The 13,663-nt window shown below is 44.4% G+C and overlaps 1 protein-coding gene across 2 annotated transcripts in view; it reads right to left on the bottom strand.

The window, feature by feature from the left end:
• Positions 1-13,663, bottom strand: part of LOC124412351 (paired box protein Pax-6-like) — a 59,845-nt gene that overhangs the window by 27,550 nt on the left and 18,632 nt on the right. For both annotated transcript variants that reach the window (XR_006929788.1, XM_046892151.1), the window contains exons 3-4: positions 9,294-9,459; positions 8,310-8,490 (exon numbers count right to left, since the gene is read on the bottom strand). Coding sequence is in view for 1 of the 2 variants with exons in the window: in XM_046892151.1 (XP_046748107.1) it covers positions 8,310-8,490; positions 9,294-9,459 (347 nt within the window). In the remaining variant the exon portion in view is untranslated. The remainder of the gene's footprint in view (positions 1-8,309; positions 8,491-9,293; positions 9,460-13,663) is intronic.

The following is a 13,663-nucleotide window of genomic DNA, read 5'->3' as shown; positions in this document are numbered from 1 at the left end:
AGAATAAATTCTACTTCAGTGATCAAAAGATGATATTAATTTTTTTGCAGTTTCGAAGTGATGCGAAATAAATCATCGATATAATTCCTTTATTTTCTTTCTTTGTATCCACAAGTAATTGTCTCGTAGCTTAAGAATAAAATAATTTCATAAACATTCAACGTACGAATATGATCTCTAGATAAAACTGTATGAAAGTAGCAATCAATTTTCGGTCAACAATCTTCCTAATTTCTCTCAAATTCAATCCAATCCAATTCCTGCGGATTCATTTTTTCCAATTCCAACCATCAAACTCAAACTTGCGCGTTCGATGGGGGATTTTAACGATGTACACAAATTTTCGGGAAAAATCGATGAATTAGAGGGAAGGGGGAGAGCGAAAAATTGCAATTTTCCGGTAATCACCGGCAATTACACTCGTTACGCGGATCCGAGGCACGCGGCACGCGCCTTGCAAAGCTTCCCTTTTCCCTTTGCTCCTGCAACCGACCCGCGTGTCACCCCGGTCGTGACGCTCGAGTGAAGTATTGCCAGGACTTGGCCTCGGCGTGGGAAATCCACCCAGGTTAAAAATTCGGGCATCGGCTGCAGACCGCGACCCGGGCGACGACTCAATCTCACCCCGCAATTTCTCTTCCCGCCACGAACCGCGTGTGGAATTGCAGTAAACGATATAACATGGATTTCGTCCTATTCTCTACTCCCCCCCTCCTATAACACTATCTTGTGGTGATGGTTTTCATATTGTTTCAATATTTTTGGCTCGACGAGATATTTGGACAGTTTGTTTTGTGTATTTTGCTTGTTTTTTTTATGCAGTTCAATCAATTTTAACACATTCGATTACTCTCGTTTCGATTTAGTTACATATATTTTCAACTTCCATTTATCATCTTTAACTATATTGTCTTAGTGTTCATTATAACGTGAACTTTGTGACCCCAACGGTTATATTATAGGCTTTTAATTCTCCCTCGCCGTCACTTCACCATGTGTAAACTGCACCCCAAAGAAATATCGTTGTATTGTATGAAGTGTCGCGTCGTAATAAGAGAGAGTTCCTGTTTTTTCATGACCGAGAAACGTCGACGCTTTGGTAGCAGTTAAAAACAAGTATAAAACAAAATCGAGAGGCGGCCTCTCGTAGTAGATAAACGAAACTCGAAAAATGACAAGTATTTCACGACCATCTGGATGTGGGTTCCGCAGTGACCGCGAAACACGAACCTCATAGCTGCTGGTATACAGAGTCGTTCACCATAGTGGTTGAGAACCGAACTTCACGGGATACAAATTAGATTTAAATAGAACGCGAGGAATGCGCGGTATTCGCAATTTAAACACAGAGTGAGGGAGGGAGATAGAGAGATAGATAGAGATAGAGATAGAGAGAGAGAGAGAGAGTGGTGAAAGGGCGAGTAGATACGATGCCGGGGGTGTATAATCACGGATTTAAATCCGTTGCCAGCTGGCTCTCACTCTCGGTGATCCTCCTGCTACATGCCCTCCCTCCACACACTTGCATAGACGGGGGAATCGCTAAGAGTATTTAACGAAAGCACCCCAGGGGGTCAAGTTGGGGAAGTAAAAAGAGGGGGAATCGCGCCACGCGTCGCGCGATATTGCCTCCCTGGCTGATGCTGATGCTGCTGCTGCTGCTGCTGCTGCACAGTTTAACTACGTCGAGTTCACCGCGTGGATGGATAGCAAAATTTAACTACGATCTTCCCGCAATTCCCCATACGACACACTCTGCACTACACCGTCCACTTCTTTATATCCACGGCTAGCTATATATTAGGTCAGCACAACCGATACTTCATGGGGTTCGAGCTTTCGAAAGCTTTCTCGCTGCGATGCGAACGCGATACTTGGCTGTTAGGATTTTTTTTTAAATTTCAATCAAAGTAAGGGGAAAGTGAATTGCATGAATTGTATAGCAGTGACAATAAATTGTAATCACAATTGATTGATTTATCAATTTTTATTTATTTTAACGAAGACGTTACGTCTAACGTTTCTTAACGTTACACTTGGAAGGTGCGAAAATGATGCGACGTCTCATCAAACTTTCAGGCGTTGAATTGCGGGAACCGGAGTTCCCTGAAACCGGTGAAATGGTATAACTACTATATAAGAGGGGGGCAAAGCAATCCAGGCTTGGTCACGGAAAGAAACTTTAGCGGCCTTGCGTGGGTCAGAAAAGGCTGCAGCGACGGGGGGCGTAAGTCGATACGTCTGATAGTTGGTTATAATAATAACAACAACGACAACATCAACATCAACATCAACAACAACAACAATAATAATAATAACAAAAGAGGTAAAGGAGATCGCGGGTGTCCCTTCGGGTCGGTGAAATCGCGTGAAACGAGCCGCTGACAATGAGACGTCCACCTCGGAGAGTCTGCACCGGACCCCGGACCCATTTTTCTGACGTCGGGCCCCGTCGGCTCCGTGTGTGCGTAACCATACACGCATCGTGAACCTGATGACCGGTGTAGGGTTGCAGCCCGTTCGAAGTGCTTTCGAGCGACGTTGACGTTACTGGCTCGGACAGCAACTCGCCATCTTGCCTCCGCGTGTGGATAACAACGCGGTTTATCCACGATCCTTTCGGGCCGCCGTACTAAACTATCGTTCCGAGAGATCTTTCGGCCCTCGAGTCTTGCACAGGCTTCGATTCTCGGACCCCGAACCATTCGCCCGTTTTTTACGAGGTACCGCCTGTCTCTCTCCATCTATCACCTCTCTTACATATTTCACTGTCTAATCGCTCGAGCGCTCTTTTTTACATGGCAATCGAACCCCGGAATTTTACCTTGCTTGAATTATTTATCCCCCTCTAATTGTCTGATATTAGTATTGTTGTGTATTGAAACTGCAATTATTCTCCATTCAGAAATCACTGTTGATTAAGTTTTTGAAAATTTTACGCTGTGACCAATTCTATTGGATTATATTGTTCTTACACCTGGTTGCGTGATTCATTGCGTGACTAAATTCCCGGAGATGCGAATCTGACGGTAAAAAGTCTGAAGATTGTGTTTAAAAGTTATAGAAATTTCAAAAATTTAAAACGTACTATTGAAAACGACGCGAACTCTCGACGCGAGTAAAGTGAATCGTTTCCTGTGCCGTACGAGGGGAAGGTGGTAGGATTTTTTCTTACGGCAAAACAGCGAACAATTTCACCCTGCGTAAATCAATGCACCCCAGTTACGATACGAAGAACGATCGACGAGGGAGCCTCGCGGGTTTCGAGGGCGAGAGAGAGTGAGTATCAACTCTTCTCTTCTCTCGGGTCTGCCTTTCGCGTTGACTCTCCTTCTTCTCTCTTTTCTCTTTTCTCTCTCTCTCTCTCTGCGCTTCTCGGTGACTTGGTCCGAGTCAGAGGGTGTCGCGCGTAGACGTCCGGCTTCTGCATTATGTATTTTTCCCGGCCGAGCTTTGTCACCCCGAAACTCACCCTCACAAATCGAGATCCCCGCTAAATATATTCGGTTGCTCGGATATATCCGCAAGCGAGAAAATCTCTCTTTGTCTCTAAGGCAACGAGTCGTAGACCAGGTATAACGTATATAGGGTTTTATACGCCCTTTTCCCTCTGATTTATGATACTCGAACAACGCGCCGCGCCCCGCTTCTGCGGTCAAGAAATACCCTCAAGACTTGCGCTTTATTATTTGCCCACTTCAATGTTGCAAATACCGACTTTCACCTTCGATAGTTCTGCACTTCTACATTAAAGTGTAAGACTGATCTGTGCAGGTGTCTGCGAGATATATAAAAAAAAAAAAAAAAAAAAAAAAATGAACGAATGATAAAAGAGATGTAATCGTTTTATAGTTTGACAAGAATTCAATCCAATCCCACGAGTGGACTGCGAGTGTGTTTGACGCCCCTGAACCACGCCAACCGAATACGTAATTGAACGTATAGCGCAGGACAAACAACTCGGGGTTCGAACGGTGTCGAGATAAACCGCGATGCGAATGTACGCGTAGTTAAGGATGAATCGGCCGACGACCGTCCGAATCAAAAGTTAGGAAGAGAGGAAAAACTGTTCGAAAACTCTACTCTAACGTCACGTGCACGAACGATTCTACAGTGAATCAGAATACGAATGAAACAACATCCTTGTTATACGCGACAGAAATAACGCGTAACACAATGAGCTAATATATCAACAATTTGATGAGAGGTTTTATGATTAGAACGAAGAAAATTATTCAACTTCCGTGTTTTTGATCGGATTTTGCAGATATTTTTACAAGATCCTCGCAGATTGTGTGTGAAACTTTGAACGAATTTTACATCGTGGTAAATATACATAATGCGGAAATAAAATTACTAACAAAAATCACAAAAATTACTAAAAAAAAAACAATCCAAGCGATCTCCGGAGATCCGTATCTAAAATCAATAGAATCGGCGGATAAAACACGAGCGTTCAATTATTCCAAAGGTTCTAATAACAAAAGATCTTTTCTCAAGTTATGCGGGTAACTTAATAATTAGTCATAGCTTGTGTAATTCGAATTCGTTTTTACATCCATTTCTATTACCTATTCAACCACTTTTCAACCACTTTTCTCTCCTTAATATCCTAACTTTCGATTTGGACGGTCCTTGGCCGTTTCATCCCTAATGTCCCTAATACATAATGGCAGAGGCAGAAAACGTAGGCAGCAGTGTCGGAATCAGAGTTGCGGTCGAATCGCGCGGGGGGCGTCAAACCGTTTAAATCGTTTTTGTCGTTCTTCTCACCCCCTCACCCCCTCCCTCGCCGACCATCACTTACCCGAGTACCGGACACTGGCGACAATCTCGGCCGTGTAGAACACGAGCCGAGGGCGTGCGCTACATGCCGTCGCAGTTGTTCGAGGGTGCGGAACGCGGCCCAGCCGAGGACCTCGCAATGCAGCCCTGACTCTTCTCCCTCCTCCACCCCCACCCCCACCCTTTCGGGGCCCTGCGCCACGCACGGATCCCACTCAGTTAAACAATTCGAGCATCCCTGGGACCGCACGAGGAAGAGGAAGAGGACGAGGACGGGGATGGGGATGGGGGTGGGGGTGGGTGTCGGGAGACTATTAATTTACGCACTGTCCACGCTGCTCCGAAATGCCGCCCACGCGGAACCAGCGTTCCGCACCCTCTTCCTCCCCCTCGCCGCTGTCCCGGGACATTATTGACATGAAACATCACGCCTGCACGTCGAGATTCGCTTGGACAAATGTAATCTTCCCGAACAGCGGTGCTCTCCGGTATATAATATGTGTATACCGAAACGCGTTTTAAACGCATGGAAATCGTCGATCAAACAACTCGATTTGAACGGCGTTATTGTTATATACTCGTAAATAAAATTTTGTCACATTTTTTTGCTTCTTGTTCATAAATCGGCAATGTTCTCTCATAAAGCAAATCATCGGGTAATATTTCAACCGTTTTTTTTTCCTTCGTCGTTGCCAATACCGCATTTCTGTGAAAATAATTATAAATATACATCCATATATGTATACCTATCATATGTGTATAACATTAGAATTGAATGAAACAAGTTTTCTTTTAGATATTTAAACTATTTCGATATTTAATTAAATACAGAAGCTTGTACATGTATGTACACGAATATCGAATTACGAAGGCACTTGGTGCTGCTAAATTTATCACTGGCTGTTTCTTTTTTCTTTGAGTATATCCGTTTTCCTTGAAACATCTGGATGTTATATAATAATACGACGGACTTTGCGTGGCAAAGTGTTGACGGGAGTTCGGGCGTGGAAAAAGGAATGAGAGCCGCTGGATTTAAGCCAGAATCAGTGACGCGGTTAAACCAATAACGGTTCGGCTCCACCGCCTGGTGCCAGATTCAAATCCGGGTACCAGAACGACGAGCTGGACGAACGCAACCCCGCTTATTCCTGCCGGCGGCAACACCCGGCGCGAGCGATCTGCCCGCGTCGCTGGATTCAAATTTTCCCTAGAAAATTGTGTGATGATACAGTGAGAAGAGCTTACAGCTGCGTATTCGGGACGAGAAATAAAATGAGAAAAAAAAAACAAATCTATCCCAGAGGTGTGAGAGGGTGTAAGAATAAAAAAAAAAAAAAAAAAATTCGGGCCAAGTTTTAGATCTGGTGGAAAACTCTGTACGTACTTACATGACTATATTCCTGTAGCTGTACATTATAATGGTTGAAATAGAAGAATTGAAAAAGGCGCGGTGAAATATACCTTAAAACCTATGCGGCAAGGAGGGAAGGGGGGGGGGGGGGTGGAAGTCGATTTCGAAATAGATCGGCTAATCGTGCTAATTTCAAAGCGACCTGTATACACTCTGCGAGCATGTCGCGTAGACAATGGAGACTTCATGGATAGTTCCGGAAGCCAGAGAGAGAGAGAGAGAGAGGGAGAGAGGAAGGAAGGAAAGGAGGAGGACGAGGTGCGCGCTCGGGAAACGTATTCCGAGCGAGTCCTCGTGATTGGGGGAAATTTCATTATTCTCAGACATTACCCCCGTTATTGTAATGCCATCAAATTGGATACGCTTCGCAGCAGCAGCAGCAGCAGCAGCAGCAGCGCTGCAGGTGCCTGTCCTCGTGTACCTTATACCTACCCCGAGTTACCCAGATTTTCTCCCCTGATTTTTCGCTGTTTTTACCACCTTGTCACCCCCCTTTTCCCCCCCTCCCGACCGCGGCCTCTTATAAAATTTCATATTTAATATCGCATCCCGTAGGAACCCCTCGGTTTAAACCCCGTACCTATTCACGTGTGCAGATTCGCTATCAGACCGAAATTCATGATTATCTCCAATCAGCCACTTCCTCAGTGGTTTTTTCCATCGGGGAAAAAATTGACTGTGTAAAAAGCGGCGGAGAGAGGGAGAGAGAGAGAGAGAGAGAAGGGGGAGGTGGGGAATTTTCGAGTAATTCTAAAACTCGTCTTTTTCTGCAAAATTGCGATTCTATCAGAATATCACTTATACAGTTTTATTTATCTTTTCTTTGCACGTCACGATCAGACTCTATATACAGTCTTTATTTTACGTGTGAGAATTGACGAAAGTCTACCGTACGTTGCAGTGTTGGGGAAAAAAAGGAAGAGAAAAAAACAAATAAATTCTAATAAATCGAAGGATCAGTCTCATTACCGTGCGAAAATGAGAAAGCGCGACGTACCTACGTTACAATATAATTATTTCCCAACAAGATTGACGTAAAGGTGGATTTCAGTTTTAAACAGAGAATTATATATCGTGTAATCTAGCAGCTTCTTAGGCAATACAGAGTCCGGTTCGCCTATATACTTAGCGGATCATTACAGCCTGGAGGCCACCGATCGCGAGGAAACCTGATATTTCGATATTATTCGAAAATAAGACGTATTTTGCGAAACCGCGTGTGATATTCGGGTCGAACTTCCAGACCTGAACCATAACTAGGTAGTATGCCTATAATATAACATAACAATTTCGAAAGTACGTCAAAAGAAATTTACACTTCGTTCGTTAATTGTAACAGGTACACATCATACGTTTTTCGCCACTTGACACCCCCCTCCCTCCCCCTCCCTGCTGCCGCCGCCCTTCTCCTTTGTCTCGACTCGTATTCCCACCATCTAGGTTCTACCGGATAGAAACGGAGCAACCATCTCTCCCTCTGGAACACCCCGCGCTGCGCGTCTTCCGTTTTTTAAGTCCTCGCTCCTCGGAGCTCCTTCGAAGCCATTACGGGAGAGCGGCTGCAGGGGGGAGTTTAGCGACCCTCTTTCTTCGCCTCGCGTAGCGTACCGCACCACCCCGAACGAACCCGGCGCCCCGGCCGCCCATCCTTCACCCCATCGCCACCCACGCCATCATGGCGGAAAGGGAGCGGGCGAGAGCCCCTTAGCCACCGTTTATTGGACGCATGCAAATAACCATGGCAACGGCCGGTTCGCGAGTCACGGACACTTTTATTCTTCTCGCAGCCCTCCTTTGCCTTCATTCTCTCTTGGTCTCTCCTCCGGCCGATCCGCTCTCTCTTCGCCTTTTTCATCACCCGCCTTGCCTCGCCCCGCCTCGTCTACATCTTGCATTCCAGGCCTACGACAGACCTTCAGACGCTACCGGAGGCAAGATCAATTTTTACATTCCATCCTCGAGCAGGACGTCACGTCTTACACCTGACTAATTTCAACGGAACACGGAATCACCGCGTCAAGTTTTGTCGACGCAAAAAATTCCAACCCTTTATCGGTATTTCCGAAACTTTCACGTCCGGCGTGTATATTTCGAATAATGCAATCGTACTTACGCTGGGTATATTGTCGTTGGTACAGACACCTTCCTGGAGCAAACGATCCCTGATTTCCCACGCGAAAATCGAGGGACACTCCCGTTTGTAGAGGGAAATCTTGCTGACAACTTCAGCGGTCGCCACTCGCGGTTTACTACCGCCGATTGCACGCGGTCTTATCGAGCCCGTCTCATAGTACCTGCAACAATAAGAATTTTCGGTACAATTTAGTAGACGGAGATGGAGTCTATAGATACGTGCGCACGTGTAACGCGCGTTGCTGTTGAATTTCCCGCCTATTTCTCTCTCTTTTTTTATTTACTTTGTCTACTAATTTTCCGCCGCACAGGATTATCTCCTCTTCCGACCTCCGACCCCCGACTCTCGGAACCACGGGTGAAATCGTTTGTCCGACTACGAACAGAGCTAATCTACTTGATACCGGTGGATTAACCCGGTCCGTGACTTCGTGGTAGTGCTGAGCCAGGTTGTGGCCAAGGGTTTCGAGGTCGGAGGAAACGAGGACGAAAATTTTCCTTTTCCAGGCCTTCTTTTTTCTTATATTTTGGTTTTATTAAAAAAAAATTTTCATCGTTTCAGTCGGAACAGTTTTGCTCTCCCTTTTTCATCTTGATCTCTCTCAGCTTGATGGAAAAAAATATGTAAGTTGATATACAAGGTGGAAAAGGCGAGAGCAGCTTGTCTTCGCATCGACAAGGTCAACCGGAAAACCTAATTACAGTCGCATCGTCGACCCCGGAAAACTGACGAGTAAAAAGAGGCGGAGTTTCTTTGACGAAAAATATCGCGGTTAAAGATGCGTGCTTTTCATTGCCTACGCTTCGTTGATTAGTGAAGAAGAAGGACGAGAAAAAAAAAAAAAAGGAAGAAGAAGACAGAGTGAAAAATAAGAAGCCCTTTTCTAAATTAAAATTACATCGATTTTTAGTTATTCGAATTCAGTTGGTTACTCAATTATTTGTGTGCAGTATTTCAACCAACCTGCCAAGGATCTTTGAGACGCATCCGTTGCTCACTTGAAGTATCCGCGAGATGTCACACGGCCTTGCACCCGAATGCGCCAATTCGACAATCTTTTGCCTCGTTGAGTCCGGTAGAGGTCGACCTCCGACGAAGACTCCTCCTAGCTGGTTCACCCCGCTGTGTCCTGTAACCAGAGACAGTGGGATAGATAGATAAAAAGATACTAGATAGAACCATAAGTACAAATAAGCAAGTATCCAGAGAAAGTGAACTTAGAATTAGACAGGAAGACTCGAAGAGAGCAGGGCAAGGGACGAATAGAGTGTGTAAGAAATATGGCAAAAGGTATAAGGATCCTCATCCTTGGCTGATCGTTGAGTGTCTTTCCAGTGAAGTTGCAGCCACGATGATTATCGCCGAATTATTTTCATTCTCACTTTAGTCGTTTGACCAGTTTTTTTTTTTCGAAAAAAAATTGTAATCTTGACTTATCATTCTTATCTTGAAATCTTCGTTCAACCATTTCTCGAAGTCGAATCACTTTAGAGGAGGAAATAATACGCGAACGAGTTCAGATCTTACTAATCGCGAATGGTTTCTCTCGAGTGAAGCCTGCGGAGGGCAAAATCGAGGAATGAAGAATGGTGATCTCGTACCGTGTGAAAAGAAAAAAAAGTGATAAGTTCCTTTGCGATTGAAAGAAAAGTTGGCAAAAAATCGCTAAATCAGTTTCTGCGCAGAGCTGGGAGAAGCGGTGAGGAGGGTGGAAGCGCAGGGGGTGAAGGAGCGAGAGGGACGGAGATGAAGGGAAAGGGAGCGAGCAGCGTGGTCCCTGTAATAGATAACCTCGGTTCATTGTGTCCTTGACAAGTCAGCCACGGCGGCGAGGCGCACAAGTCATTCGAGAGATTCGAGCGGCTCCTCGCCGACCGAGCGGTTCATTCAAGGCGGCTGTATCAGGCTTCATAGCCGTCGTCCTCGACGACTTCGCAGTCCTTATATTATTCAAAAGGGAGTCTCTTTTATTCCTTGTGTATAAGATCGCGGAGGAGCGGCCACGCCTATTCTGCTGGTGTCACTCCGAGTCGTTCTTTTCCCGGTTTTACCACTCGGTGTAAGGGCGCCGGTCTCGGATCTCGGGGGTGGAGCAGCGGCACCTCGAGCACGATTTCTCAAACGCACTCTCCCTCGCCCTCCCAGACTTGGTATCATTGTTCGGAAAACAGTCGCACGAGATGAACTTGCGTCCGTCGTCTTCTTCGTCGGTATCTTCACCAGGTTGCGACCTTGACCAATATAGTCACTCGAGTGACGTCCTACGCGCAGTTGGTACACTGGAGTTGCGTTATGTTTTCAGATATTTACTATTCACCAGATGGAAGAGGAGGACGTCTGACGTCACGCGACGGACGAATTATCATAGCTTCGATGCTCTGTGTGTGTCAGGCAATAAAGTTTGCACGGAAATATGGAAAAATTATGGTAATCACTGGCGTCACAATAAATGCCCGATACACGCTCCATTAACTCTTAGGAAATCTGTCGCTTTTCGTACTTACTGGAATTATCCCGCGTCGACAGCTTATACATATACAAAATATACATATGCAAGGGGTCTGTGTGTGTGTGTCGGTGTATACGTATATATCGTCTATTCGCATACGCGATAAGTTGAGCGTGTAAAAAACGACTTCGCACTACGTTATACTTTACACCTTATATACCTATATACGTATAACGCTAGCTGATATACAGAAATATTCATCCAACTAAACGCCGATATTTCTCTGTCCGTTCTTACAGCCGAGTTGCATGTGTTGAATAATTAAGACTGATATTTCGGTACGTTGGTTAATGAATCCGTTGAAATTCGTATATTTGATCTCACGTGTATATAGAAATTGCACCGTAAAATTGCGAGACACGTTATAAGGTGTATCGACGAACACGATCAGTTGCCAATTACCAAAGTACGGGAGAAAAAAGACAGCCTGATCCACTCATCGTCAGCGAGAGTTACTCTTAACTTACATCGTTCATGTCGTTACTGTATGTGAAAGCGTAACTGCAGGATAATATAGTAATTATTATTTTTATTATTACACATTCGTATTACAAGCAGCGTATGAGTGTATAAACACGTGCGTAAAATGTCAGGGTGAATCGTAGGGGTAGAAGAAAACTCTTCTAGACACAGTAGGTATACCTACAAATATGAATCGTGTTTTCTGATCGGTATGTCGGGTCCATTGTGTCTATTATATGTAGCGCACGCGGTAGAAAAGCTAACGCTTTCGAAAGGGGAATCCGCCACCCTATGAGCCGCGGCTCTAGGTTGAAGAGAGAGAAGGAACAAGTCGAAGTGAGAGAAATATATATACATTATATCTATATATGCAGTATGGTACAAGGCTATTTAGCGCTCGGTGCGCTGCTGCATCCGAGGGGTGCCCTCAAGTGGGCATTCTGACGCGCGCGTTACGTGCGTTAGAGTTGTTTTGATATCGTAACGTTTGCATTTAATATCAGCCCCGCGACCCTGCCTTATATATATATATATATGTGTGTAATATAAGTACGTCGTGTGAATGTGCGAAGGATACTGACTGACTATTCCGCAGCCCTAATTCACCACCCGGAGCCCTTTTTCACTCGGGTTTACACCCGTACTCGATGTGTGTGATATGCATATATGTATGCTCCCGTCATGAACGACCATTACGACTTCATTAGCTTCACAAATGCTGCCGCGTTCGTCCCTCGGCTCTTCCGCCTTCTGCAGGAGTGAATCCCGCGAGAGGGGAACCTTGCTTGCTTATTTTATTTGAAAAATTTTTCGCCTCGGTTTAGCTGGATTTGCAGGAAAAGACTGATAAACGTTCTTTTCATTCTCACGCAGTCAGCAGCGAAGCTCAATAATTATATTTGCATGATTTTTTTTCTTCTTTGAAATCTTTTCTCTTTTCAAAGTCAAAATTGGGGAACAAAAAAATATGGAAAACGTTCTATCAATCCCGAAGCGTTTTGGAAAACGGTTGGGGAGTTTTGACGCCACTGAAAGGCGCGATAATATGTATTATATGCGATATGCGGAAGAAAGGGGCGGCAGGGGGAGAGGGAGGGGGGGGGGAGGCGGAAAGAAGAATAAGAAGAAGCCGGAGGTGGATACATACGGTGCTTTACAGACACGCGACAGAGGTTCGCTGACGTAGCGACTGACGCAGCACATCCATCATCCCCTTTTCACCCCTTGACGAAAGAATCTTTTTCCTCCCTTTTTGTATATTTTTTCCCTAGTCTCTCTTTCTTTATGTATTCCACTTTTTCTTTTTTTTTCTCTCTCTTTCTTCTTATTTCTCTTCTTCATTTTTTCTCACCCTCCCGCGCACATTTTTATTTTCTTTCCTCCCCCCCGCCATATCGCGTCTCATCGCGCCACGAGTTCGCATAACGCATACGCGTAAGCTGTACCTTCCCTTTTGCGCTCTTGCTATCTTCTCATTTCTCCTCTCCTTTTTATTATACTGTATAATTTACGCGGTAAAGAGCTGAATTGTTTCATCTTTAGAAATCACGTGATGCTAAATTATATAAATTTTTAAATACATCGTTTAGTGGATCATTTTTATTATGCATGATTTCAATATCTATCGCGTAATGAAATATGTGTTTCGAATAAATTAGGAGAGCTATAATATTTATTCATTTAAAATGTATACCGTTGTAATAAGTAATTACTTGCAAATGCAATCGAATATTTTATTAGCATCGTTAATAACAGCACGGTTCGTGAATCGATTGGAGCACTGATTTGTTAAACGAATCGAAAGAAAATGTGTGTTATTCATTCGGCTAGAATGAATTTCATAATTGTGTTGAAAATTCAATTTTTCCTCGAACAGATCCGTACAACGATTAGTCTTCTTGTTCATCTATTATTTACTTCTATCTTTTGGATGGTAAAAAAATCATGCAAACTTGAAAAGCTCTCTCGAAACAAGTACGCAGATGTATATCATCTACGAATAAGTACAATATTACATACTGAACTTTCTTTGAGAGTATACGTATTGTGCGTTCAACAATGGTAGGTATTGAAGAAACGCACGCACAGCTCGAGTGTTGAAAGGGGATTGAGAGATCCCGAAGAAGTCGGAAATATCATGAGGCATCATCGTCACAAGAGAGGCTCTTCAGCCTTACTGACAAAATTAGCCGTGTCGTCGCAGGTCGCAGAATGCACACCGCGCACCATCCTTTGTACCCCATGTCTACATAAACGGTGCACAGACCTGCTTGGCGTCGGCGCACACTAAAAACCGGCCAAAAGTGCTATAGTATAATACATATACATATACATATACATATATATATATATATATATATAT

The sequence above is a fragment of the Diprion similis genome, chromosome 11 (genome assembly GCF_021155765.1).
Source record: "Diprion similis isolate iyDipSimi1 chromosome 11, iyDipSimi1.1, whole genome shotgun sequence".
Classification (NCBI taxonomy): domain Eukaryota; kingdom Metazoa; phylum Arthropoda; class Insecta; order Hymenoptera; family Diprionidae; genus Diprion; species Diprion similis.
Note: the sequence above shows the minus strand (reverse complement) of the source record. Positions and strands in the feature narration are given on the sequence as shown.